General features: G+C 40.3%; 1 protein-coding gene across 1 annotated transcript in view; it reads right to left on the bottom strand.

Moving 5' to 3' along the window:
• Window positions 1–3,730: 3,730 nt before the first annotated feature.
• LOC138007241 (golgin subfamily A member 6-like protein 26) overlaps window positions 3,731–26,701 on the bottom strand; it is a 32,834-nt gene continuing 9,863 nt past the window's right edge. Inside the window, exons 7-28 of the mRNA XM_068854036.1 lie at window positions 24,279–24,359; window positions 23,165–23,239; window positions 22,725–22,808; window positions 21,421–21,486; window positions 20,298–20,392; window positions 18,957–19,012; window positions 17,988–18,100; window positions 16,332–16,481; window positions 15,623–15,764; window positions 14,263–14,440; window positions 13,148–13,237; window positions 12,838–12,961; window positions 12,239–12,309; window positions 11,288–11,363; window positions 9,652–9,714; window positions 8,825–8,937; window positions 8,297–8,362; window positions 8,164–8,220; window positions 7,666–7,726; window positions 7,032–7,121; window positions 6,254–6,344; window positions 3,731–4,238 (exon numbers count right to left, since the gene is read on the bottom strand). Of these exons, the coding sequence (XP_068710137.1) occupies window positions 4,147–4,238; window positions 6,254–6,344; window positions 7,032–7,121; window positions 7,666–7,726; window positions 8,164–8,220; window positions 8,297–8,362; window positions 8,825–8,937; window positions 9,652–9,714; window positions 11,288–11,363; window positions 12,239–12,309; window positions 12,838–12,961; window positions 13,148–13,237; window positions 14,263–14,440; window positions 15,623–15,764; window positions 16,332–16,481; window positions 17,988–18,100; window positions 18,957–19,012; window positions 20,298–20,392; window positions 21,421–21,486; window positions 22,725–22,808; window positions 23,165–23,239; window positions 24,279–24,359 (2,034 nt within the window). The 3' untranslated portion in view covers window positions 3,731–4,146. The remainder of the gene's footprint in view (window positions 4,239–6,253; window positions 6,345–7,031; window positions 7,122–7,665; window positions 7,727–8,163; window positions 8,221–8,296; window positions 8,363–8,824; window positions 8,938–9,651; window positions 9,715–11,287; window positions 11,364–12,238; window positions 12,310–12,837; window positions 12,962–13,147; window positions 13,238–14,262; window positions 14,441–15,622; window positions 15,765–16,331; window positions 16,482–17,987; window positions 18,101–18,956; window positions 19,013–20,297; window positions 20,393–21,420; window positions 21,487–22,724; window positions 22,809–23,164; window positions 23,240–24,278; window positions 24,360–26,701) is intronic.

Raw genomic sequence — 26,701 nt, 5'->3', positions numbered from 1 at the left:
GCTTGGGTTGGTGAATGCGACTGACGCCGCCGAGGGCACGCTAAGAAATTGGCGTAACACGCCTACGCAACTTTTTCTGTGGCGTTTGGAGTAAAACTCCTTGCTGAGGGTGATGTGGCAGACTTAGAATACTGTGCTTTATCGGGGTTTGTGATGATGGTTGCGCTAGTTGTGCATCGTTCGAAGGCGGGTTGGACGTCACTTGCTTCTTTAATTCCTCATGCTGGAGCTGCATGCTTTCCATTTGCGAGGAAGCTAGGCTTCGTATTGCTGCCAGCAGCACAGACGTTGTAGGCTCATCGGAGGCGTTGTTCTCAGGAAAATACAGACCTAAAACCAGGTTTTTGTCGCATACTGAAACCCTCTAGCACGAACGATGCTAACAGTTCTTACTATTCAACCGCACAAGCTAGAGAAAAGATGAAGGCAAATCTTTTAAGCAGCTTGGACCTTTCTTTTTTTTTAAATCTTGAAACGACCGATGACAGAGCCGCCACGCTGTGGAAACTCCAGGAAGTTCCATTGAACTTGGACGTGATCCTCGCAATTTGTGTTGACTGGCCTGAAGAGGTGAGCGAATGGCGGGAACGGAGTCGACCCTCATACTGGCCAAGCAGTGAGCTGATTGATGACATCATCAAAACAGGTACATGTATTTGTAATGATTGGTTCTTCCAAAAAAAACCCGAGGAACACACTCCTCAGTGGAACCTCTTTATACAGAAAAAGTAGACGATTCACGGTCCACTGACAGGAATGGGGCCCGTTTAGTAAACGTTCCGAAATCCTGAATAGAAGTTGCTTGGCAACGGGTGAAAGGACAACTGAACAATCAGAGTCATTCACTACTTGCACAAATCCCATAATACACCTCTATCACTCCCCCCCCCCCCCCCCAAAAAAAAAAAAAAAAAAAATCTGCATAGGCATTGTTTTGGACTTCTCTTGGGACATTTTCATGTCCCAGGAGAAATTGCAAACAATGAGTTTTGGGGGGTAATAGAGGTGTATCATGGGATTGTGCAAGTATTAGTAGTGAATACAGGATTCGAACCTATGACCTCTGTAACCACCTGTCGGGTGCTCTACCCATTGAGTCACTAGAACTCACTAGAGAGCTAGGTCGCTTATTTGCAATCCTGGTCAAAACTGTTGGGACAATTCCCCCATTACAATGTTGATTTATCATGGTCTCCGAAATCAACATTGTCTGGGGGGTAGGGGGCACGAAAGGCAACGAAAGAAGAACACCCGTTGCGCATATAACGATGATATGGACGCATGTACAGTAAATTCCCTACTTTTCGCCCAAAATTTGACAAGTGTCCCGAAGTCTTTTGACCCGGATTGTAGGTCTTGAATTGGCAATGTGTCCCACTGGTCTGTGGGCTCTTCAAAGTCGTGCGCCTCAGTTTACACAAATACATGATACGACTCTGATTTTTACGAGTATGAACTCAAGATTACTCTTTCTGCCATAGATATTCACCTAGTGCCAAAGCCTCACGCCTGCAGTCAGAACAAGGACTTGGAGTGGCGAATGTCCTTTTCCCTTCCGGAGATCAAACTTGGCCGGAGTCTTTGCGAAGAGCAGAGATTGAGCTACCTGGCCCTCAAGGCACTTCACCACATGGAGCTGAAAGAGCCCGAAGGTCTAACATCGTATCATCTCAAGACGATTCTGTTCTGGACGTGCGAAAAAACTCCCCCCAACTTGTGGACTCTGGATTCATTGGGAAGTGGTTTCTTGCTGCTACTCGACGAAATGATAAGCTGTTTAAGGGAGGGGCACATATCACACTACTTCATACCCGAGTGCAACTTGATGGAGTTTGTGAAAAAGGAAGATCTTAGTGTCTGGGTCAATAAACTTACAGCCGTCCGAGCAGACCCAATTTCCTTCCTAATTCGCTTTCACGACCTCTACAGGCGCTTGTCTTCACTCACGCCACTGCTGACCGAAGATAACGCCCTAAAGGACAGCAACAGATACGCTACAGGCATTCGTCTGGTGGCAAAATACGTTGAAAGCGAAGATGACAAGAGGGTGTTCATCAACGCGCTTTTCCAGCTTGGTTTCTGTTATGCGCAGAGGGAAAGTTTCTCAACATGGCTCATCTTGCAGCACACTTTGAGTCTCTTAAACGCGAAATGACGATGGACGAAGCTCCCTTCGAAGGGCATCCCGAGTGAAACTGCTCATTGGCTTTATGGAAGCACTGGTTCAGTACTTCACGGAAAGTGACGAGGAACGCTCTTCCCAAAGGATGATGATGATGATGGTGAGCACCAACCTCGCACGCCAACAGCATGAAGCTTCCAAAGTGGCTGAAAGTGCTTATGAGAGGGATGTGAGCTTGGCTAAGGCCTACGAAGGTTTTTCCAAGATTATCACCTCTGTTCATCACGATGCAAGCAGCGCGCTGCTTTTTGCCAACTTTTTGTACGAGCAGAGGCGTTTAGAAGAAGCCATCATCGTCCTGACTGCCATCAAAGTGTCGATAAAACTGGTGCCATCTTGGTGCTCATTCGTTGTATTCAACGAGTTCACTGCCCATAGTCCCGATGATTTTCTGAAGGAGGAATTTCAAGCACGCACGGAGGTGGAGTACTGAGTGCCCACGTTCACACTCTTATTTGTTAATTTCGTGTTACGTTGATAGTGGGCAGAATGCGAGGGCCCGAGATTTGCTACCCGAGCTGTTTGCCGAACGTGATAGGTCTTCCGAGGCATTTTCTTACGCCGACTCATGCGTGTTCCTGGGTTATTGTTACCTGAGGCTTGGTGAAATGGAGGAAGCGTTGAGCATCTTCAAGGAGGCTGTAGATGAAGACATTTCTGATTCGGCAAAATACTGGTACAAGAAAATGCTGCAAGAAGACGGTGCACTAATGCCGCCGGAAATTCCCTGAAAGAAATGTCACCCAATTCACTAACAGTTTCGTTTAGGATGAACTTGCGCGTCTTATCTGAGCGATAGAAAATTAAGGATCAAGTAGTTATTGCTTTTGACAGAGAATGTTAGTTCGGTTAGTCTTGCACATTTTGTTCTGAAATCCAATTAGATTACAATTAACACTGCGTGACCACACCATTAAGGTCCGGGAAAATGGCTTTAACATTTGCTTCGTCAACCGTTCGATTTTGTTGAACGATGTTGACTGCTGGGGTGGGGTGGGCAAAGGGTTTCAACACATCATCAACATTTGATTTCAACAAACCTCACCAGAGGCCTTGCATTCAGTCCCAGACTGCAGCCGCGGTTGTTACTATAGATACGGACATATACGTCATTGAGAGACTGATTAGTGCGCACGCTCATACCCAACAATGTCGAAAGAGGGGAACAAATGGCTTGAAATTCATTCAACATCCGCGAAAACAAAAGAAATTTTTGAATGAATTTAAAAGAGTTTAACAAAATCGAACGGATGTTGAAGAAAAAGTTGACTCCGTTTTCTCGGGCCTTTAGTCTTCAATAAGATGGCTGAGAGTTACCTGACATATTAAAAAGAAAACAAGAGGCCATCAAAATCTAACAGGCCCAGTGGTTGTGTTTGAAGCACGCACCGGTATATTACACGTTGACTATATTAATTCTTCTCATGAAACTTTGTTCAATGTTTAACAAATAGATTCCATGTTGCCGTACGTCTGTTCAGTAATAGATCACAGATGAAGTCAAAATGTAGTAAGAACAACAACTGAGTGGCACACGAGGCGACGGGATCACTTCTGAGTAAATATTTACTAACGTTCATAGTGGGGTGGTCGCTTAACAGAAAAGAAAAGAAAGTGTGAAATCTTGGCCTAAAAAGTGGAGTGGTGGTAGTAAATAAATACAGTATCACCCACATAAATATCCTCTCTTCAGAGTTGAACGAGAACCGAATAAATACGTTTACGGTCTATTCACAATATGAAGCGAATAAATAAGCATAAATATGGCTCCTTGACCGACACATGATCAAGTAGCACCCTAGCATGGGTGACTATTAAAAATTTAAATACAATTTAAGTGGGTATTTGGTATTTGATTAAAACCGACATTAAAGTATAAACGACAAATTCATCTTCGCGAAACAAACGAGCTTGCAATGCCAACAGTCTGCGGATTGCTCAATGCGGTGTTAATGATAACCGCATCATACGTCTGGAGCAGGAGTGCGGGCGCTTCTCACTCGCTTTCGAACATCTTTAGCGATGCTCTTCGTGAGCTTGGAGTCCAGTCCCACCTCTACGATAAGAGTAAAAAGTAAAAAAATATTAATATGTTCTTTCTACTTTACCCTACACTGCGAGCAGTGATCCTTTCTTCCTCATATCCAACGCGCGGGTGGAAATAAAAACAGCATGCAAAACTTGGGTAAAACAGAGAAGAGATTGTGGGGAGGGAGGATAAAGGACACCTCTTTCTTACATAACATTACATTACATTACATACTTAATTGACCGCTCCCCATAGGGGCTTTTCAGGGCCAATGAAACACAACGAAACGACGGAACAGAACAACAACAACTGTTAAGAATCCCAACTGGCCGGAGGCAAACCAGTTGGTTATTTACAAGTGCAGCTGAGAAGTTGAACCAGGGACTACCAGGATCAAATTCAACGAGTGGTCAGAGCGTGTCTTGAACCCGGGATCTCCGGATCTCAAGGCAAGCGCCCTAACCACTGGGCCACACTGACTCCTCTGGGGTCCACGCTACCAGCTCGCATGGCGGGGGTCGAGCTCATAGTTGCACACCAACCCGTTCTCGCCTTTGAATTCACGATTATCCCTAATTGTTCGTTTGCTTTGGATTCAATATTATCGTGAATTTAGAGTACTGAAAGCTTGATATGGATTATGGGAAATGGTCACATTTGTTTGAAAAGAAACCCAAGTGTATGGACATAGGACTCGAACCTAGGAACGTTGATTAACCCGGCCGTTACCTATCCACTTGACCACCACACCGCTAGCTGCTCAAGGACAATATTTTAAACACTATTTGATAATGCTGTATTATCACTCGCCAACAAACAACGTTAAACATTTTAAAATCAAAGGTTAGGCCTAAATTATTAATTTAGCTTAGGCCTAATTACTCTTCAGCCGCGATATTCTATGGTAGACTTAAATAAATGTTTATTTGAGAAAGGCGGTGTCTTGATCTTCAGTGGTAAAGCGGGAAGAAGTAGCTCCTAAAGAGTAGAAACTCCGGGTTCAAATCAAATCCACGGATATGATTTTGTATTTCCTTATTTTCTCGGCTACCGCAAGTCCTGGGACACTGTCTCCAAAATTCACGATAATAGTGAATTCAAGGCAAATTAACAATTTAGGATAATCGCGAATTAATGGATGGGGCGAGAACGCGTTGAACACACTCGTGCCCGCGTAGTCGCGGAGAAGAAAGAGACGCTCGCAATCTAACTTTACCCCTTTTGTCCCAAACCCTTCCACTCAATCACAATTAGACCCAACAATCTCCTTTCACATCTCATATAGATGTTTCCAATGCGACAAATTAAATTGATGTTTCGCGATAAACGTATTTACTGAGAAAGTTAAGTGTGGCTGGTTAGGACGTTGTTTTGATAAAAATCTCACTGCTTTTGTCACGTAAATGCAACTTGATTAGAACTCGAACAAAATGATAATTAAACTGAGTGTCAGTGAGGTTAGCATTAGAAACTGTACTAATCTATAACCCCAACAATTCTTAGTGGACAAAAACAATTTTTAACTAACAGTGGAAAAGCAATGCAAGTGTACAGGTGGGGGAATTTCTTTTATTTATCTGAAAGAAAGAACTAGGTTACAGGACGTAGTCCGAATCCAAAGAAGACGCCGCCGAATGACATCATCAGTAGTTGTAGACCAGCGAGACACTTTGTCAATCAAGAACCTAGATAAACGACCTACCGTCCCAGGGGCTCTAGTCGGTCAACGGATAGAGCATCCGATCGGTGTTCCAGACGTCATAGGTTCGAATTCTGCCTGGCCTTTCAGCTGCCCTTTCGCCCGTTGCCAAGCAAGTGCAGTTTGTCATCCCATTCCCTGGAGCATTACGTCCTTAAACGTCAATCGTTGCATTTGACAAAGGATGCTTTCGAAATTCTCCAATACCATCTAAACTACAAGTGCGACATAACTACACCCCAAAGCAAATGTATGGACATCCTCCGCATAAAGATCACAAAAGCACTTTGTTTGTGTCAAGTTTTTCACGAATGGCCACTCTACGCTGGAACTTATTTCTCACCTGACGCCGAGCTCTTGATTGTTTGCAATAACTCTTCCTCAGTAGCTGAGCTATTCTCCGCTAACGTGGCTATAAACTTCCTCTCCTCTTCCTTAAAACAAGACAAATCAATCTGGGTATCAGAACACACAAGAGGCCGAAAAAAGAGAAAGCATGACTTCCAAGGAAACAGAAATCGTCTCTAAAGAGCGGGACAATTTTTAGACCCTGTCTCACAACCTGATTGATTGCATGGGAAAAGACGTACTGATGGAAAAGAGCAGGGAACGTAGAAGCCTACGAACCGGATCTCTCTTCATGGGGCAAACGAAAAGGTAACCCGCGACCAGGCGTATTTTTCCTTAGAGAGGGCGCGAAAAGTAGGGCGTACTTTTCGCTCCCTCTCTAAAGAAAAAAATGCCTGATCACAAGTTAATGATAGGGAGAAAAGACCTTTTTGATCTTTCATACATGTATTTATTGTGTGAGAAGCTAACAGCAATTTTTTGAGGCAACTTTTCGCAAAATGACGGCTAATTTGTGAAGAAGACACGCCTCGTCTGTTTATTCAAAACCCCATACTTACCAAACGCTTTTAAACACATTCAATGGCATATTTGGAAATACGACACAAAGCGATTCTATTGAAAGTTCCGTCTTATTGTTAACCTCAACTCATCGAATAACTTGCAACTTACGGGATCACTCGCTTCCAATTTCGAAAAAGAAGTAAGATAAGCAACCTTACAAACGTTAACAATTGCGAAATAAAACCACATGTAATAATGAAGTGTTGAACCTGTAAGTCTGCCATCAACTGCTCATTCATCTCTTTATTGAGCTCTTCCAACTGACGCGCTAAGTCCATCTGCATTTCACGTTCCATATCCTTAAAATAATATGCAACAAAAGCGGTGTCTAATTACTTCTCTTGTTAAATTTACTTTTCAGTAATTTATAACTAAGTCGCTGCGACACGGTTAATTTTAATGAAAATCATTGTCGCTGCGGTAGAATTTTGCAAAATTAGCGAAAGCAGCGTTGTCGCACCCTGAGTGCACTTCTGGCAACAAGTCGCTGCGACAAAATATAAATGAACAAATGAGAGATCGTCATAAGGTCAACCATATTGAATTAGAAAACTCGTTCACATTCCCACTCATACGAGATCACCGAATCACTGCGTGTGCACCGAACAGGGGTCGTGTCACAGCGACTTGTTTTGCAAAAACGGTCTTTAACCCTTTCATTCCCGTAATCGAAACGTAAAATTCATTCTCCTAACTAGTACCATGGATGTCTTTGTTGGGTAGTCATGAGAATTTGGTGTTATATCAAGATCAAATCTCTTAAGCTGATAATATTCTTTATTCTCAATACCTGTCTGACTGACATTTCATTGAAATTGTGGGGAGAATCAAATTATCTGTTACCTCCAATTCTCTCTTATGCCTCTGTTCTGCTAATAAGATGAGCATTTTTCCTCCTGCAGATCTGAGAAGAAAACCGAAAAAATGGTTTCCTGTATTCGCTAAGAGAGATAAATTGAGAAATTTTCGTTATTTTTCACAGGCCTTAAACCGGTTTAAAACCCTACATTAACTTTCTCTTGCTCTTTTCATCATTGGTTGATAAGCAAGCACATTTATTTTCATTGGACTGAGAAAGTTGCACACTGCATGTTTTCCAGACCATTTACGTCATCCCGAACATCGGAAAATCCAAACTGATTCGATGGATTCTGTAAAAAAACCGTTAACTGTAGTAAACTTGCACCAGTTTTCAGTCGAGAAGAATCATTAAGAGACCCACTACCCGATATAGAATAGTGAGGGACCATTGAAATTGAAAAAGGAAAATTGAAAATTAAAAAGATAAATGAAAAGAACTTAAGACCGCGGCAGATTTTTTCGTCTCACAAAAAAACATACTGGGCTGCTTTGCTTTTCTGGTCTTCTTTTTCCTGGTAAAGTTTCGCTTCTAGGGCTCTGAAATTAAGAAAAACAGGTCTTTAAATTTCTAACTCCAGAAATATTCTGATCTGACTCATATCAAATCGCTTACCGTGCTTTTTTCAGCTGTTTGGCTTCAAGTTTTTCTCGGATCTTTTGCATCTGTTTTTCCTTTTCCCTGTAGATGAGATAAAAACGCGATGATTCTAGCTGCGCCTTATGATTGCTCGGGTTGTAACCCAATGACTAACTTTTAAATTGCATCCGGTATGTCATGTATATGTAACATGTAATTTTATTTACACACGTGTTACTCAGGAACAAGTACAAACTATTTGAAATGTGACTCCAGCGTAGGTACACAATACGCGCGGAGACGATGGCTTGTTGGAAAGCACTATAACTTCCGACACAAACTACACCAATTATCAAAATTCTCGACCAAAGTCAAGTAGAAAAGGAACGCTAAAAATCGTTGGCATATTCCACACATTGAATAGTGCTTTTCATCCGTTCTCATGTGTCATTTACCGATAAATACCCACCCCTCAATAATCAACTGCACTTTGGATTTACACCAAGATTCACGAATTTCACCTGACAGTTAGACTTTGTGACATAATCATATGAGGTATCTTACGTCTCAATTTGTGCATTTAACTTGTCCACTTGTTTGTGATGTTGTTTCAAGATGCGATCTGTGTGTGCATCAGCTAAAGTCCCTGATCTCGTCATGTTCTCCACAAGCTTTTTCTAAAGACAACACAGACGCGTTGCTTAATTCCTTTGCAATTACACTGAAGCTCGCAAAACATACACCGGAATAAAGTGAAATAAGGAGCAGTATTAATAGGTAAAATACCGGAAAAAGGCGATGCATATTCGTTGACCCGGCAAACAGGCCAATAACCAGCGAATTTATATTACTATGTTAATCAAATCTAATTGTGAATTGCCCAACCAGTAACTCGAAAGGGTTTGAAAAGGGGCAGAGACCAAAGTCCGAAATGTAAACTTGATCTCCGATTCGCAAGGCGATCAAAAGCTATAGCAACCACTTAAAGGGGAAGTGTCATGCTATTTCTGTCAAACTTCAAACACTAAAATACGTCTGTACAACCAAAACCAAAAAACATAATGGTGTAGTTTTGTTGCCAATAAAAACTAAAGTGCACTGAAGCTATTCTTTGTTTTTTGCATCCATTGATTGGGAGGATGGAAATGGACTGAAACATGAAAAAACGGGTGTTTTTTCAAGTTTGGAGACGGTGCCCGCAGAAAGTCGCCAAAAATTAAATACGAATAGCTCTTTGTGCAATAAATATATTTCATATCTTGTCAATGGGTTTTCAGGAATGTTGTACGTGGGCTAAAGTACTAATTAAGGTTTTTACCCAGTTTCGACCTAAGAACAGCAAATTTAGCATGACAGAGCCCCTTTAAATCTGATGGCAAAACGACATATACCTCAAGAGAGCGGATAGCTTCATCTTGCTTTTCTATAATCTCCTCCCGCCTCGCTACAGCAACCTTCAATTCAAACACAGTTTGGACCAGGATTAATTAAGTAACAATTGGTTTGCTTCTCTTCGGCAACTGAAGAATGGTGACTAGTTATCCCGGATGAAACCTAAAGGGCCAAAGTTGCTTGCGCTAAGTGGGATATAATTAAAATACCATAAATGGCTAAAGGTTTTAAAAGGACGCAAATCATATTTCGAACGACTCAAACATGACGAGGATAATCTTAAACACGAAGACGGGCTATAAAAGGCGTGGTGCCTTAAGAACACGTGGATGATCTATTTTGTCAATCAACCGTGGACGCATACAGAGCTCTGTGACAATTTGTGCGATAAAAAGTCTCTAATGGTTACGTGTCCGTAAGATGTGATATTGATGTTATTGAACTAGCGTGAGGTCCATACTGGGAAAATATTGGTCGAGTTCCTTTTTTTGCATAAACTTGCAAAAAAGAAACCAGAGCAACATGTTCTCAGTATGGACCGTCCGAACAAACTAGTTCAATAAGGTTTTTATTATATTGGCTCTCTTGCGCAGTGATTTCCGTTCTTTGAGTCTTGATTATTCTTTTTGTACTTGCCTCCTCGCTTGCTTCTGCTATAATTCACGGTTCTGGAAAGTAAAATTCGTACTGAAATTCCGACATGACAAAATAACAAACATTTCTCACATTTTGTTTTTATGTCCGAGAAAATGGACAAATTGGGAACAGTTTGGCAACCTACATACGCTGCTTCATGACCGGTTCATCTTAGCGATCCGTATATTGCAAATTTGGACCGCTCAGAGAACCAATCAGAATTCTCCTCTTCATCTCGGACCAGGGGCCCGTTTCTGGAAAGTCCCGTAAACTTTTCGGGCCCGAAAAGCCATCTGTGAAATTGCCAACCGCTTGTTTTGGAAAGCCGATCTTTTAACATGTTTGCAAGTCAACAAAAAGAAAAATAACTGTGAAGTTTGACGAATTAAATGCTCTCCGTTCTTGAGTTACAAAGGAAAATTGTGACACCCGAAAATGGCTCGTAAAGTTTCGGGACTTTCGAGAAACGGCCCCCAGTTTGCTTATAGATGGTTTTCAATCACGTGACGAGACAGCCATGTTGGTGCACAAAACAATAGCAAATTATGGCTCATGTTTTGCATTATAATAGACTCAAATTCCCAAAAGACTTTTTTCTCTATTGTTCTGTGCACCAACATGGTTGCTGTGACGTCAGGTGAAAACCATCTGTATAATAAGAGATGTTATCTGTCCTTCCTCTTTTTCTAATGCCACGTCCCTATGTCTGGCGTTGGAAATATCTTTTTGGGGCTTCGTCTTTTTGCTGTTGTTTGTTGATCGCCAACTTGGATAATCAGTCGTGCTTGAATGAATTCGAACAAAATCACAGCGTGAATCAGAAGTGACCCCTTTTATAGTGCGTCTTCTTGTTTAAGTTACCAGTAAAGTAAAGATCATTGAAATATAAAGCCAATCAACCTGGAACCCGCATATCACAATTCACTTTGCGTCGTGCGCTTCTTGCATCGCTATTGTATGAGAAATGATCACTGAAATGGGCAAGGGCATTAAGCACACCTGTAGTTTCCCTAGGATTTTTCCAAGTCTCTCATCTTGTTCTTTTAGGGCCTCATCCGTCTCGGCCTCCAAGCGTCTGAAAATAATAGAATGAAAAAACCACACATTTCACGCGAGAATAAGAGCGTTGACATAAGAATGGTCCATACAACTGTCAAACAAATAAAGAGTACTACTTCTCAAGGCGCAAGGGATGAGAGCAAGGCGAAAGCGGGAGGAAGGAGAGTTTTTTGGCAAATCGCTTATCGGGCTCTGAACAATTGGGCGTTCATACTGATGCAAGCCTCTGCTCTAGCAGTTACACGAGAGCAGAAACTACCGCGTTGCAAGAAAATTTGCGGGAGCTATTTTATTTAATGGATTGGGGATTTTTTTGTGGTTTGCAGGAACAAATTTTTGCCGGGATAGAGAATACTGAAAATTCTTTTGGGAAGTCAACTTTGCGATTCTCTGTTCAAGAAGCAGAGAAGCAGCACATTTTTTTTTCAACTTATATCGTACGTCTGTTGAGTTACATACCGTACTAGAGATATACGGTATCACTGTAATACCTCACTGTGCAAAAGGAACAGAACAACAACAAAACAAAAAGCATACGCATAACATGCAAAACAAAACACTGTTTCATTGACACGGTTTGCCGGTTTACAGACGCCCTGGAAAATGGTGTTCCTTCCGATGACCCAATGGTGACAATCTAATGTACTGAATTGCTGTAAATTATTGCTTTGTTTGCGATACAGACTACCTACGTGGCAAGGAGTTTTTAAGTTGACTGAAGCGAGTCAATTTTTGCGAGTGTTTTTATTCTGCGGGAACTATTTTTTTGGGAACTGGGTCAATCCGCAAAATTAGAACGTTAGGCAATTGAATCAAAAAGGGAATTCGTGTAGCGTGTAGTGCAAAGAGCAAGGCTGCAAATCACTTTTGAGAGGGTGACCCTGACCTAACCTTCTTAAGTCTTCTAATGCAGCTTGGTGTTCAGCCTCGATTTTCTTCACTTCAGCTTGATATTCAATATTCTGTTGAGAAGCAAAATACAAGTGGAAAACTTGTAGAATTAAAGATGAAAGTCCTCTTCCATCTGCCTTTGCTTTTGCCCCTACTTTTGTTCTACAAGCGCGAGAAAAACAAAATGGCGGCAAAAGAGAAGAAGAAGATTACATTGAAAGTGCACCGATGCAACGGAAACAGGACACTTTGGTATCTGCGTCTCTTTAAGAGTTACCGTCTCTCCGTTCCACGTCTTCAAGCTACTATGGCCTTTTTATCCACATATTCATGACCAAGAATAAGTTGCTAGTCGGAAGGAATTTCTATTCTATAGCGTTACCGGAAACTCAGCGGATGCCTCTTTTCCGGCTTTTGTAAGACTGGGCTCGTTGCGAGTGTACGACCAAAACCAAAACAGAAGCAGAAGAGACCCGGCTCAGTAAGCTGAAAACTAGGAATAAAACAGGCCCTTAAGTGAGGGTTTCACCTCAATCACTGAGGAGCTCTCGTGAAACGAAACTCCACAGATAAATATTAATTTTAACGTTCTCACTGACCTGGACCCTGGACAGGGTTTTCATGGCTTCAGGGTCATTTCCAGCTTGGTTCTCTCGCTCTTTCTCCATTTCTTCCCTTAACGCTGCAAGTCTTGCTCGACGAGTAGCAAGGCGTTGTTCTAATCTGCAAGTCAGACACAGCAGGGACTTATTTCACAAGTTTCTACATCCACGGACCGACACCGGTGCACAAGGTCGCATCGGCGTAGCCATTATCTCCCAAAAGCATCACTGACCTCCAAATGTACTTCAAGAGAAAATTTAATTCCAAGCGGCAAAATTTTAAAAAAGCCATATTTGAACAACAGACCTTTTTCGTTGTCTGAGCCTTGTCATCTGCAAATGATTATTCAACGTAATCATGTTCTGATCATGTTCCAGCATCACCTGCCTTCGTAATCTGCGTATAACAAAGCACAGCTCTCTTAATGCAAACTATAATTGTGAGCATGAACTGTACTAAACTGCTCAAGACTGAAATAAAATAGAATATAATAACTTCAATTAAGAAACAAACGATAACTGTAAAGTCGCCCATACCACATAGTTTCCGGATAAGTAGCTCACATTTGTAAAATTCAGCGAGCGGGACGTTATTGCAGCCTTTATAAGAATAACACCATTTTCCTTTTGGCATTACGTTCTGGTCCCGTCGCCGTTTCTAAAGCGAATTAATTTATTGATTTAAGGTGGCTCAAACCAGTTTCAACACTTGAACGTTCTTATTAGGATTGACACTTCAACATTCTATCACTTAAAAGTAATGTTGTGGTACCATATCAAACACCAATTATTGCTGAAAAAGATTCGGTCATTTTTGTGACGTAAAAGGTTACCGTGGCAACAGGAAAGCCCTGCAAACACACCCCATATTTTGGCTTTAGCTGCTCATATCTCAAAAACGAACTCGGTGACCCCCATTTTTTACTTTTGAAATGTAATCAGCTTGCCAGAATGAAACTTTCCGCAAAGTTTCAAAAATTTCTGTGGAGCGGAATCAGAGGCACCTTAAACAATTGAAAATTTAATGTAGCTCTGAATGCGCTCCACATAATTTTTTTAAACTTTGCAGAGAGTTTCATCTTGGCCTGCTGATCACTTTTGTGCAATAAATTGGAGTCAGCGAGTTCGTTTTTCAGAGATAGGCAACTAAAGCCAAAATATAGGGTGCTTTTGCACGGCTTTCTTGTTGCCATGGTAACTTGTTACGCCACAAAAATGACTGCACCTTGTTCAGCAATAATTGGTGTTTCAACGGTACTATAACATTGCTGTTACGTAATAAAGTATTGTAGTGTCAATCCTTCTAATAACAAGATTTCTTGAAAGTGTTGAAACTGGTTTGAGCCACCTTAACGGGGGCATTTCCGTTCCTTCCTCATCTACTTTCCAAAATGACACCGGCTTTTTTTGGTTTGCACATACTCTTCAGCGAGGCCAGCCTGGGTGTTTAGCACTTGTTTGATGGCTTTGTCTTGCTCTGCAATCATCTGACTCTGCTCTGCCTGTTGTTGTTCCATTTCTCTTTCCCAACGCATCTTTCTTTCTTGCAGTTTTTCCTCAATCATGGCGCGTTGTTTCTCTCGCTCTCGGAATTTCCTTTCTGAGGGTAAAATAAAATTATTCTCTCAGAGAGAGTCACGCAAAATGATGTAATTTTCATGCCACCCAAAATACCCAAAAAGTAGAATGAAACACTGCAATAACCACTTGAAACTGTTGAACAACATAAAAGGAATAGACCTAATCGGCTAACTCAATGTTGTACCCAATTCAAATCTCCCAGGATTAAGATTCTTTGTGTATTGTCTTTGCATGATAATGAAGCAGTCATATTTAAATGACATGCAATACCAAGAACAAAACGTTTTCTTCCCAAAGGGTTTAAATTGGGTACAACATTGAGTTAGCCGATTAGGGCCGTGTGTTCACGAGCGGTTTTTCAGGTCGCTTAGCGAGTGACAACCGAAAATTCCGTTAAAAGAGTTCCTTTCCCAACTCGCTTAAAGATAAGCGAGTCGGCCAATGAACTCGGTTAATAAGATAAATTTATTGTAATTATTGTCACAGCGTCAGCTGAAAGCACGAAGCGGCGAGAAGCTTAGGAATCAGGCCTTACAAGCTCGAACCCTTGACCTCAACTCGCATGACTTGCGCAGTAAGGAAAAAGTGGAGAGCGTATTTGGATATTTAGCAACAGGGTTGTGTCGTCATTAAAAAAAGAGTCTTTGTGTGCGACGCTCAAGATTAGTGAATTGCTTTAGACAACCAGAAACACACCTACCAAACTAATGCAAAGAAAATTGCACCTCAAGCGAAAATCGTCAGCACGAGCTGCGTGACTGCTGAAAAGTCGAGTGTGAAGATGTGTCGGTGCTTGGAGAAATATAGACCTGTTTTAGTTATTTCTCGTTTGGAAACAAATACCTAAAAACAATCTTATTGAAACAGAGTGGTTATCAAAAAGCCAAGGTACACTTATATTCGAAAGCTGACATTTCGAGCGTTAGCCGCCCTTCGTCAGACGAAGCAACATAACCTCTCAAAGCAGAACCAACAAGCTAAACCCACAAATGAAGTTGAGTCCCGGAAACGAACTCGTGCCACAGTGGGAGATATGTCCATAAATGCCCCCGTGAGTGGTGGAGGGCGAATTCTCTCATCACTGCACCAACTCTTCTCGTTCAAAGTGATGATTCTTTAGTTTTTCGTTTCCGTTTTGTGGTACTCAATTCAAAACCTTTACCCAAACTACTAAAAAACGATTACTAAACAATATACAAACCGTTGAGTTCCTCTAGATCTTCTAAATGTTTGTTCATCAGCTTTTCTGCTTCTTTTGAAGACAAATTTGATTCTTTTCGGATCTGCTCAAACAAAGCTTCTTCTCTTTCGTGCCAATTCTGCTGTCGCTTTTCCTCCAGTTGCTATAAAAATATCACCAAATTTACCATTTGCTGGCGTGAACAACAACAACAACAACAACAACAAAATGGCAACTGATGACTGGCGACCCTTCAGACAAATTTCGATTAGGCTGCATCGATTCTGAAGTTTTCAAAAAGAAGGCGAAGCTCAATGATTGGGGCTCTGGATTTTAATGCGCATGCGCCGTGAATTTTACCGCTTCAGTTGTCCTGCATTAAAAGTATGCGGACAGTAAGTTACCTCCCGATAGTTGGGATTTTCAGCACGTTAGCATAAGTTTCACATTTACCTTTGACTAGCATGGAAAGTGGCGCAAAAACTTGAATATCCAACCATTTTGCGCATTGGTTAATACAAAAAGAAGGCAATAGAGAAATAAGGCCCGGTTCAAACGTCGAACTTCACATGTGCCGGATCTCATGCAAATGAGCAAAAACAATATTTTTCTCATTTGAATTATATCCGGCACATGTAAAATGCGACGTTTAAAAAGGGCCTTACTTTCCATAAGTTAAAAAGCACTTTACTTTTAAAGACTCGTAAAAGAAATGCTAAAAAATGTTTGCCTCTCTGAGGTTGTTTAGTTCCTCTGAATCTAACTCATCAGCTCTATCTTCTTCCTCCTCTCTTATAGCCTGGTGTTGAACATTCAATTTGTGTGTTGCCTCCAAGAAATCTTCAGCTGTCATGTTACCTTCACTAATAAGTTGTCCAGCCTAGAGAGGATAAAACAACACTGGATGAAATGAGTGAACTGATCATTGAGGATATACACCTTATTCCAAAATGGCCCCCATTATGGTATTCGTTTGACTGCATGCAAATTAGCCTCTTTTGCCTCGTTCTTAAACTTAAAATTCAAAAGAATACTTAAACTTAATTGAGCGAGGGAACAAGGGCTACTTTGTAAGTAAGCAAAGGAATACTTAAAGGAAACCTCCACTAAAATAAGGATACAACTTTAAAATATTTAACATAATGTTTACAATCAAAATTGTTCATACGTTTTCCAATGGAATCCTTTGTATCCGAAATAAATGAATTTCAAAAACGCTTGTTTTGGTTTTCAAATTTCCTGGGCGCCGCCATCTTGAATAATTGTGACGTGTTATGGTTGCTCTTTTGTATTTGCACAAAGAGCTTTTGTTTTAAAATAATAGGGCAACCATGACACGTCACAATTATTCAAGATGGCGGCGCCCGGGAAATTTGAAAACCAAAACAACCGTTTTTAAAATTTAATTATTTCGGATACAAACGCTCCCGTTGGAAAACGTTCGAACAATTTTGATTGTGAGCGTTATGTTAACTATTTTAAAGATATATTCCTGTTTTAGTGGAGGTTCCCTTTAAATGGTTGCCATTTCAATTGTAATGACGTGTATACAGATAATAACGAAGAAAACCTCAGATAATGACGTGAGGGGAAAATGTGGCATTAGTATACAATTCAAGATCTACGTAAGCAAATGGTGTATCTTTATTTGCAAGTATTTCTGAAACAACGAATTTTACAATGAATATTTGTTAACTCGACGCGCTAGTTGTTTACGCAGGGAGCCTAATACAAACAATCTCCAATTGGTTCGAGTATAAACAAAGTTTGAATAGTATGTCTCAGTGGAAGTGATCAAGGCAGTTATGAAGCAACTTGAGAAGTTGCGAAAGAAGCGTAACAGGTGGATGTAAGGTAGATATGGTATACAACATAATTGAACTTACAAGTGACCAGCTCCAAGGTGGCTTGATAGCTCAGAAGCTGGAGCAAGTGCACCACAATCGCAAGGTCACGGGTTCGAGTCCTGTTCATGCAAGCCTGAATTTTTGCAGGCTTCTTCCGCGACTGTCTGCGACTGCAAAAGTTGCTTCATAACAGCGATATCACTTCCACTGAGACTGGTAAGTAAACTTCGGGTTTGGCTTTTTGGCCATCTATAAAGTGGCAAAACCATAACGCAAATTTATATTTTGAGATCACGCTTTCATGGACCTGTCATCGTCCATATTAAAGAGCTCAGTCTCCTCTATTTCAGGGAACTTAGACAAAGACAATAACACTAGGTTTCAGTAATAAAGTAAAAAAACTGTGCAGGGCGTGGCATGGATTCTAATAGATTTCTTTTTACACATAAAATGCACAATAAAATAGGGAAATGACAGCATAAAAGACGATTCATCAGTCAACTAAATCTCATTCCTTTGCTCACTATTCCTTTGCTCACCTTCCTGTGAAAATCATCCTTTTCCGAAGCTTGCTCCATTTCCAGTTTTTTCATTCGCTGTTCCCGCTTTCTTTTTAGCTTCTGTCTTAAATCTCTTTGACTTTTGAGGACAGCTAAGAAATAAAACAATCACCAAAGTTTAGTTCAAGTGCGAAATGCGACAATGACGGACCTCAGTTCTTTAATGTCACGATAAGGCTGGAACAGACAAAACTAAATAATGATGCTAATTTCTATAACGATTTAAAGGTGTCTCGAAGGAGTCGTGATGCTATTGAAAGTGGAAAGAAATTTTGTGATTGTTTGCTTTTCAATACGCTGCGTGATTGGCTCAAAAGATTTCGCACCACATTGTCAGCGGACAGCAAATCAACGCTCTCTCACATTTCCCGCGCTCAGCACCCGCTGCAGGTGTTTTTGGCGCGTTATGATTGGTTCATGTGACTTTCTGCGTTTCTTGTGATTGGATTAAGAAATTACCGATAGGTTCAATGGCCCTTAACTAACAACGGCTTGGTGCGCGCAGTTAAAAGAAATTCACTATGTGGATTTTTGTCACCCGGCGGCCATGCTGGTCTAAGACAATAGAGTTCGTACCCCGAGCCTCTAGTTGATGCGTTTGGAAGCGAGTTCAAGGCGCGCAAAACAAAAGTTTTCAGTCCATCGGGACTCAAAATGGTCGCCATGTTATAAAAGCCCATTGTAAGTCCCACGATTTGTCCGCGCAAAGCGCGAGCTTTATGTATTTGCTTTAAGTTTTGAATGTCTTTATGTTACTTTAAACCCCTTTTGTGATTGGCCAAAGTGATTGCTTTTTAGTAATATTGCTCTCACTAATTAAAAACCCTTTAAGTGTGTAGTCTAAAGAAATTGCAGCTGTTGGTAGTTTCATTAAGCAAATCATTCTGCCTTTGCAAACGCCAAGACATAAAATGTGTTCACTAACAGTTGTTCTGAATAACAACTGACCTTGTTGATGTTTCTCCTCCAAAACTCGCAGATCCTGTTGATATTCAGCCATGATCCTTTATACAGAGGCAATGTTTACAATACTGTCAGAACATTCTAGATCCAAAAATTGAGCGACTGACCTTAGAAGGGTCACTATGAAGGGTAAATGACGCCTCGCCTAATGCCAGAGAACGGATCAATGGCGTTTCATCCGACTATCTCTGTCGTCAGTATAAAAATCCAACAATGTGAAACCAACAATCTTTATCAACACCAAAAGCCGCGTAAGCTAATCGTATAAAGCTCTAGCTGGCACTAGATAGACAGATAAATAGACAAAATAGACAGACAGACAGACGGACGGACGGACAGATAGATGTCGACAATAAAAGCAGTTACCCACTAAGTAAGGACACTATAGTTAACCTAAACCAAACAGAAATAGCTATGTATACCTACTACAATTGATCGAGTGTTTGGAACGCATATATAAAGAGCCTAGGCCCCACACGGTCACGAATAGTGTAATTTTGTGATTTCTCAGTTCTCTACTCATACATTCAGCACTGATGTCAACAGGGGATTTAATGGTGATGTAGCCAGGCCTTACATTGCACACGATTCAAGGCTAAAACAGGACACGCAAATTGCAGGTTGCCGGCTATTTTTGGTCGCGTTCTGTTGAGTTGGTGGGGTCTTTTGGTGTTCTATTGCGGGCAAAAAACCGTTTTACGTTAGTTTGATTGATAATTTTTTCCATCCGGCATCAAAGTTGATACGGTTGAAAAACCATGAGTAGCGACCGCTGCCGTTTGCGCGGGCTTTTTACGAGAAATGAAAACGTCGCAAAAAACTAATTTGTAAATTTGGTGGGCAAAAACATAGCTTTGCACGCCCTGCACGTGCGTTTTTCACTTCTGTCCATTTCTTTGCTGTCGTCTGCAAAACAGCAACGTGAACTAGTCAAATTTGAGGTTTTCTGAAGGACCTCAGCACTTGAAGATAAATTTTCATTTTCTCGCAGCTAAATTAAGTGCCGTTTCGACCAGTGTCGTCCTTGAGGAACTACTGCACTCTTGTCAAATTAAAAAGGTTGAAATAGTCACGAAGTGATTACAATAACGCGAATTTATATTTGAGATGGCGTTCTCGTTGCCGCCGCCGTCGTCCGAGTTCCAGCCATGTTGTTTTCTCTGCACTCGTCAACGTGGAGAAGTCTGTTAATCAGTTTTCCCAGGAGTTACCGCGTTTCAACCAAAAACGGTTGGAAAAGTGTTCTATTGGGAAACCCCAACCGCTTCAAACCTAAGCCGGGTGATCTCAATAGAACACCTTTGACCTTTGACCTTTGCTTCTCACCTTTCCTTTTGGTTTTCTAATAACTTTCCTCTTTTGCACAAAACTTCTAGATTTTTAACAGGCTGCTTCACTCTCTCATCAAATTCGTCTTTTTCCTGCAAAAATCAACATAATTACAGATTCATTTCCGCCCAAGAGATTCTCGTCATGAAAATGTTTGGTCTAATGAATGTTAATACATGCCCACCGCGGTAAACCAAGAACATTCACTTAGAGAGATTAAAGAGATCAAACCAGGACCTCAAATACTCCCCCACTTGGCTTACTGTTTATTGTGTTTTTTTTCTCTCACTTTTTGCCTATTTGGTCAGCTAAAAGCCATGTGGAAGTCTCTAAAGGAAAAACTTCAATTTTGTGTTTGTTCAAATTCCCCTCTTCTGAGCCAAATGGGCATTCATTTGCCCCTAACACACTTCCACTCCATCCTATGCGCTTTTTTATCACTACAAACCCAAGTCAGAAGACATATTTGAGATCTTGCAAGTCACCTCTTGTCAGTCAGTCGGACAACAAAAAAAGGAAAGAAAAGAAACTTTATTTACGGTAAGTGTGTAGTCGTTCTAGCGCTGGAGCACTAATTGGGGACACTGTAAACTGAAAGTAACGCAAATCAAGTCAAATGTTGGTTTTTGAGGAGAGAGGAATACCGGAGTACCCGGAGAAAAACCTCTCGGTTCAGAGTAGACAACCAACAAACGCAACCCACATATGACGCCGAGTCTGGGAATCGAACCCGGGTCACATTGGTGGGGAGGCGAGTGATCTCACCACTGCGCCATCGCCATCCAAAATTATTGTGAATATCTCAGCTTAACTTGAGCTAGGTCACATAATGCCATGAACAACTAACAAAATCCAACTACCCTGAGAAGATTTGGATCATTAAATTCATACATGTAAAACCCAGGAGCATGGCAAGAAATGACCTTGCGTATTCCCAGGTTAGGGGAGAAGTCATTTGAAGATTCTTCTTGCTACGACCTATACTTTCAAGCATCGAAGTAGGATGATCAGAAGTAGAGAAAAACTGAAATGTTTCGATGTCAAAGAGGGGAACAGCCAAATCCATTGCACAACATTCTTAGACTATAATTCTCTATTTTATTTTTATTTCCCTGCCTACCTTCTGGTTATCAGCAACCCTCTGCTGAGCAACAGCTTGTCTCCGAGCAAGCCTCTCTTGCAAAACCTTGGAGATAAAGGCTCAAACACTGAACATCACTCAATACCTTGGTTACAGTGTTGTGCATACATGTGTCAAAATTACTGTTTTATCATAACTAGCTCATTTCAGTCAAGTTGGGTGAGTAGCATGCACAGATGACGTAAAACTTCTATTTCCTAACCTCAATCAGGCTGGCGTACAATGTAAGTACCGGTAGCTTAATGAGTGCTATAAAGCAAGTAAAGAACTCTGACCACACGTAACGTACACAAACAGTGTTTGACCAAATAACAGTGAAGTCATAAACATTTCTTTATCAGCAATCACTCCAGTACTTGAAAAAATGTGCTATTAAACAATGAGACCTACAATCACCAGTCTGCACTCTCCTGTCACTAACCAACAGAATTGAGTCATGGAGACTAGGCAATTAAACTTGATTCATGTGCAGACAATAATATTATCATTTATCCTGGTGTTTACTGCTGGGAATGAAAAGACAAAAGGTATATTCTTGCAATTGCTATACAGTGGAACCCCGTTAATACGACCATCAACGGGCCTCAACTAATTGGCCGTGTTAACGGGTGGCTGTATTACCAGGGTAGGATAAAATCCATGGCTAAAGGGCCATAATGACTTATATCGCATTTGCACTTCCAGAACAATGAACAGAACAGTGGTGTACTGTAAACGTAATTGTGTAAAATACTTGAAACTCAGTATGTAAAACAATAAAATTGTTAAATGTATTCTTCGTTCTGAGCCTAAAATCAAAACAAGAACAGGCACAGCTTACTATGCTTCTATAAGAAATTTATAGAAACCACCTTAATTACCTAACTGAAAGACTTTAGTATCAATCGTGTTTTTGATGAAAGCACAATGACTTTTTAATAATCCCTTTGCCTTGTCGGATGTTACAGTAGTGTCAAGATCATGTTTGTAATGGAAATAAGGAGAAGTATTGCTAAAGGAACTTGGCAAAGTAAATCGGCAGTAGAATTTGACATGCCACAGGCGTTTTGGTTTCTAAATTTAGTGCCCGTTATAATTAACGGTGTGGAATTATGGAGGATTCTACTGTTTGGGATTAAAAGCTTGAATACAGTGCTTTAATTTGGCACACATGTCACACAAGATTGATATTAAAGGATGTGAATGGTGTCCAAATTGTACAGGTTTTGTCATTTTAGCACTACAGTCTTAAGAAATGCAGGGAATGTAAAATGTGCCAACTGTAAAAATGCCCTCACACTTACCATCGTTTGGCGATTTTGTTCCTCTGCCAGTCGCTTGTCAACTGCAGCCATGTTCATCATCAATTTAGCAACAATCTGCTCAGCCTGTAAAAACAAGATTATGATGCAATGACTAAGGTGTTCTTGAAGTCAAAAGGAAGGATAATAATATTATAACACTAACAATGAGCCAATGAGAGGCAAGACTTTTAAGTATTTGACTAGGTGCAAAGACAATCCTGGGGTTCCTAATAGGAGCTAGAGCAATGACCTTCTAACTAGTACAAAGGCTCCTGCAATGAGCAATAGGAGACAAGGCCATTGCAAGACGGTTCATGGGGCACTGATATTATGGTACTGCTGCCATACAGCTCTAGGTCATTCACTGTATAACTCTTATTCAGTTAACTATTAAAAGCAGAGATCAATGTTATACATTTTGAGGCATTATAACAGCCTACCTCTTCCTCAGAAAGTTCTGTGTTTTCTAAAAGACGGGTCTTTAATGTATCCTCAAGTTCTATTCTCTCTGAATTCTAATGTACAAAATGACAAATTAATAAAATAACATTAATGAACATGAACACAGACAGAGAAAGTTAACACATAGCATTGGTGGGCAAGATGGGTGGGGAAGATAATGTCAAGGGTTGGTTTGAATCCACCAACAGGAATGACGACCATGCAGATGAGAAGCCTAATGGCTAGTGATGCTATACCAACTGAACGAGGTGCCTCGTGCCTGTGACATGAGGCAGGCATGTTGGCTCGGGCATTATGTCCTGGTAGTAAGTTACATGTAACCCAGAGTTCAGTGGTAGAACAACAACATGCCGCCTCCCTGACGGAGCTAATTACATGTAGCACAGGGCTGAAGGGGTGCCACAGGCAGCAACTCCTCACCCCTCATTTACATGTACTTATTTAAAACTCCGGAAAGCGAAATCCTGGTAACCATAACAAACTTGAGGATTAAGCATGCATGAGAAACAAGCAATAACTGGGAAATGCATTAGGTGAAACTGCTGTTTTACAGAAAGTGGTGAATGGCAAGATGCTCGCTGCGTAATGGCAGGTGTGCTGTCCAAATAAGGAATCACATGATCTGAATACTGCCAAATAATGAAATCACACAAGGGAGTAAGGCCACATAGGTTATTGCCTTCTAACATTAACTTTAATTTTATGCTAAAATATGAAATCTCACTTGTTACAATTAATTTAAAACAGTTGAAACCCATTTTTCAAACTCAGGTATTTCTAGTTCCACATTATTTCGGACTAAATTTTCATTTCCCTTGGTTTAATATTATGCCCCACTTGTTTGAGTCATTTTACAACTGTAACACTTATTTCTAAATGTTTCTTGAGGACTATTAATGATTCTACTCTTTTATTTTGAAGTTAAATCAAAAAGAGAACTGCTTTGAGCATCACTAGATTTTGAAATGACATTTGGGAAAAAGGCAGAGAAAGTGATTTAAAAAATGGGAGGATGCTAAACACAAATAAACCCTTTACACGATTACTGGTATAAAGGAATAATGTTTGAAAAGGTCAATTAAAAATACTAACCATCTTCTTGGAATATTTTGAATGAAGACTCTCTATAGCTTGGTCCAATTCCATAGGATCTGTGATGACGGTTCTAAGTTCCTTTGGATGGAATGAAGATGAAGGGATTAAAACAATATTTTAAGACTTTGTGACAATGAGGTACAAACGATGGTCAAAACAACATGCAAAATACAGGTGTATATATGTTTATGTAGCTCACCATGTCTTTGTTAGAGCTACTTGAGCTATTGCATATTTTGTTATATTTGACAGATTTGCTCATCAACTTAAAAGTATTTGAGCACTCTTGAACCCTGTGGCACAGCTCACCATGTATTTGTCAGAGCTACTTCAGCTATCGCTCATTTTTTTTATATTTTACAGATTTGCTCATCAACTTAAAAGCATTTGAGCTGCACGCTTGAACCCTGTGGCACGGCTCACCATGTATTTGTTAGAGCTACTTGAGCTATCCCTCTTTTGTTATATTTTACAGATTTGCTCATCAACTTAAAAGCATTTGAGCACACTTGAACCCTGTGGCACGGCTCACCATGTATTTGTTAGAGCTACTTGAGCTATCGCTCATTTTTTTATATTTTACAGATTTGCTCATCAACTTAAAAGCATTTGAACACACTTGAACCCTGTGGCATGGCCAGTGTTCTTGTGCATGTGCACAGCGGCTTAATCTGCGGAACATTTAAAAAAGGCTGCTTCCAGTGTTCAGTTTTCCATCTTCGCGTGCGTTTTAATGCCTGGTTACTAAGCTATGAACGTTTCCGCTCACGTTCTTGTTGTAATGCAAAAATCTATAGAAAAAACTGTGTTGAATGAGGAAATTACTGTCAGCAAATACCACAAAAAGATCGTAATTATGTTATAGTTGGTCAAAATCATGGTAAAATTTTGGGTAAGCATTTTCCGTTTCAATGTTAATAGTGAGTTTACGTTTGATGAACAGTGGATGAAGGAGACTCTACTTTGGATTTCTTTTGATTTCTTTCAAAAAAAATTTTTTCTCAAAATTTGAGCAGCTAAATTCAGGGTGTGGCTTTAATCTGAGGGGGGTTTACGGTAATTGTTAATTGTTTATGTGGCACAACAATGCTCTTTTTTGGGTCAAACTTCCATATGTATATTGTGGGAGAACTACTTGTACACACGGTGTCCTGAAATCTTCTGCCAACAGCTACTGCATGTAAATATGTGAAGCATGATTTATAATGCACTCATTTTACACCATTCTGCACATTTCTGTTCTAGATCTATTTTAAAACAGAATGTGTCAGGTAAAACTGACCTTGAAAACTAAAAGTTGAAAGAGTCTGAGAATCACTTTGCAGCAAATCAATGGGCTGCATGATATTCAGGCCAAGAAAATTGCAAAAAACAGTCTTGTGAATTTAGAGAAAACCATATTCTATAGTATTTTATAAGTGATATTACATTCATGAAGTTATTGGGAGAAGTACCGGCAAAAACTGGAATCCAGAATCTTTAATACGCCAAATCCGTAAAATTCAGTTCAAAAAAGAATATATAACGCACCCCAACTTTAGCAGCTGAAGTAAAACGATGGATTATCATCAACCCTTCCTATTCGTATTCTGGTTCCAGTTCCGGTTCCAGATCTGGAACCAGTTCTGGATTCCAGCTTTTCCAGGTGCCTACTGGGAGCAAAATAGACAAAGTACTATTCTTTTCTTACAAAAATACAGTTGGTGCCAAAAGAAGGAAACTGAATTTTCCATGAATTTCAGTTCTGAATAATTAATTGAAAATAATTCATACATGTATAACAACTAAATTTATTTTAAAGACTGAGGACTGCTATACTGGCCACTTAAAGAAATTAAATTGGTTGTCCCTGGAAAAAAGGCAATTGTTGGCAGATGTTACTTTTTTTTATATAAAGCTCTTCATAGAATAATTGATATTGATAATGAACCTTATGTAAATTTCTACAAGGAAATTGATCACTATTTGTTTAAACACAAAGATACAGTAAGTTAACTGTAAAGACGAGATATGCCAGAACGAATGTTCTTAAATATAGTTATTTTCATAGAGTTGTGGGAACGTGGAACTCCCTTCCACTTTCCCTTTGTGAGGCAACAAGTGTAAATTCTTTTATAGCCTTAGCTACAAGGTTTTTTTATGGATTAGTAATAATTATAATTTTTAGTGTTCTTATTGTTGTAATAATATACATGAAAAAAATTATGCAATCTGATTGGCTGACAGAAGTGCAGTTTTTCGGTAACACAGTGCAGAAAGGAGGTAATTGAATGCAAAAAAGGTAATAAAGCAAGCATTCTGATTGGTCAATGAACAAAAAAGTTCACAGATAGCTAATCAAATGCAAGCCCTGGATGGTGCAAGTTGAATTGACAAAATGGCGGACAGATTTGGCGAGAATGCGAGAGTAGCAATGTTTT

Source organism: Montipora foliosa, chromosome 6 (genome assembly GCF_036669935.1).
Source record: "Montipora foliosa isolate CH-2021 chromosome 6, ASM3666993v2, whole genome shotgun sequence".
NCBI lineage: Eukaryota > Metazoa > Cnidaria > Anthozoa > Scleractinia > Acroporidae > Montipora > Montipora foliosa.
This window is presented reverse-complemented; position numbering and strand designations above follow the sequence as displayed.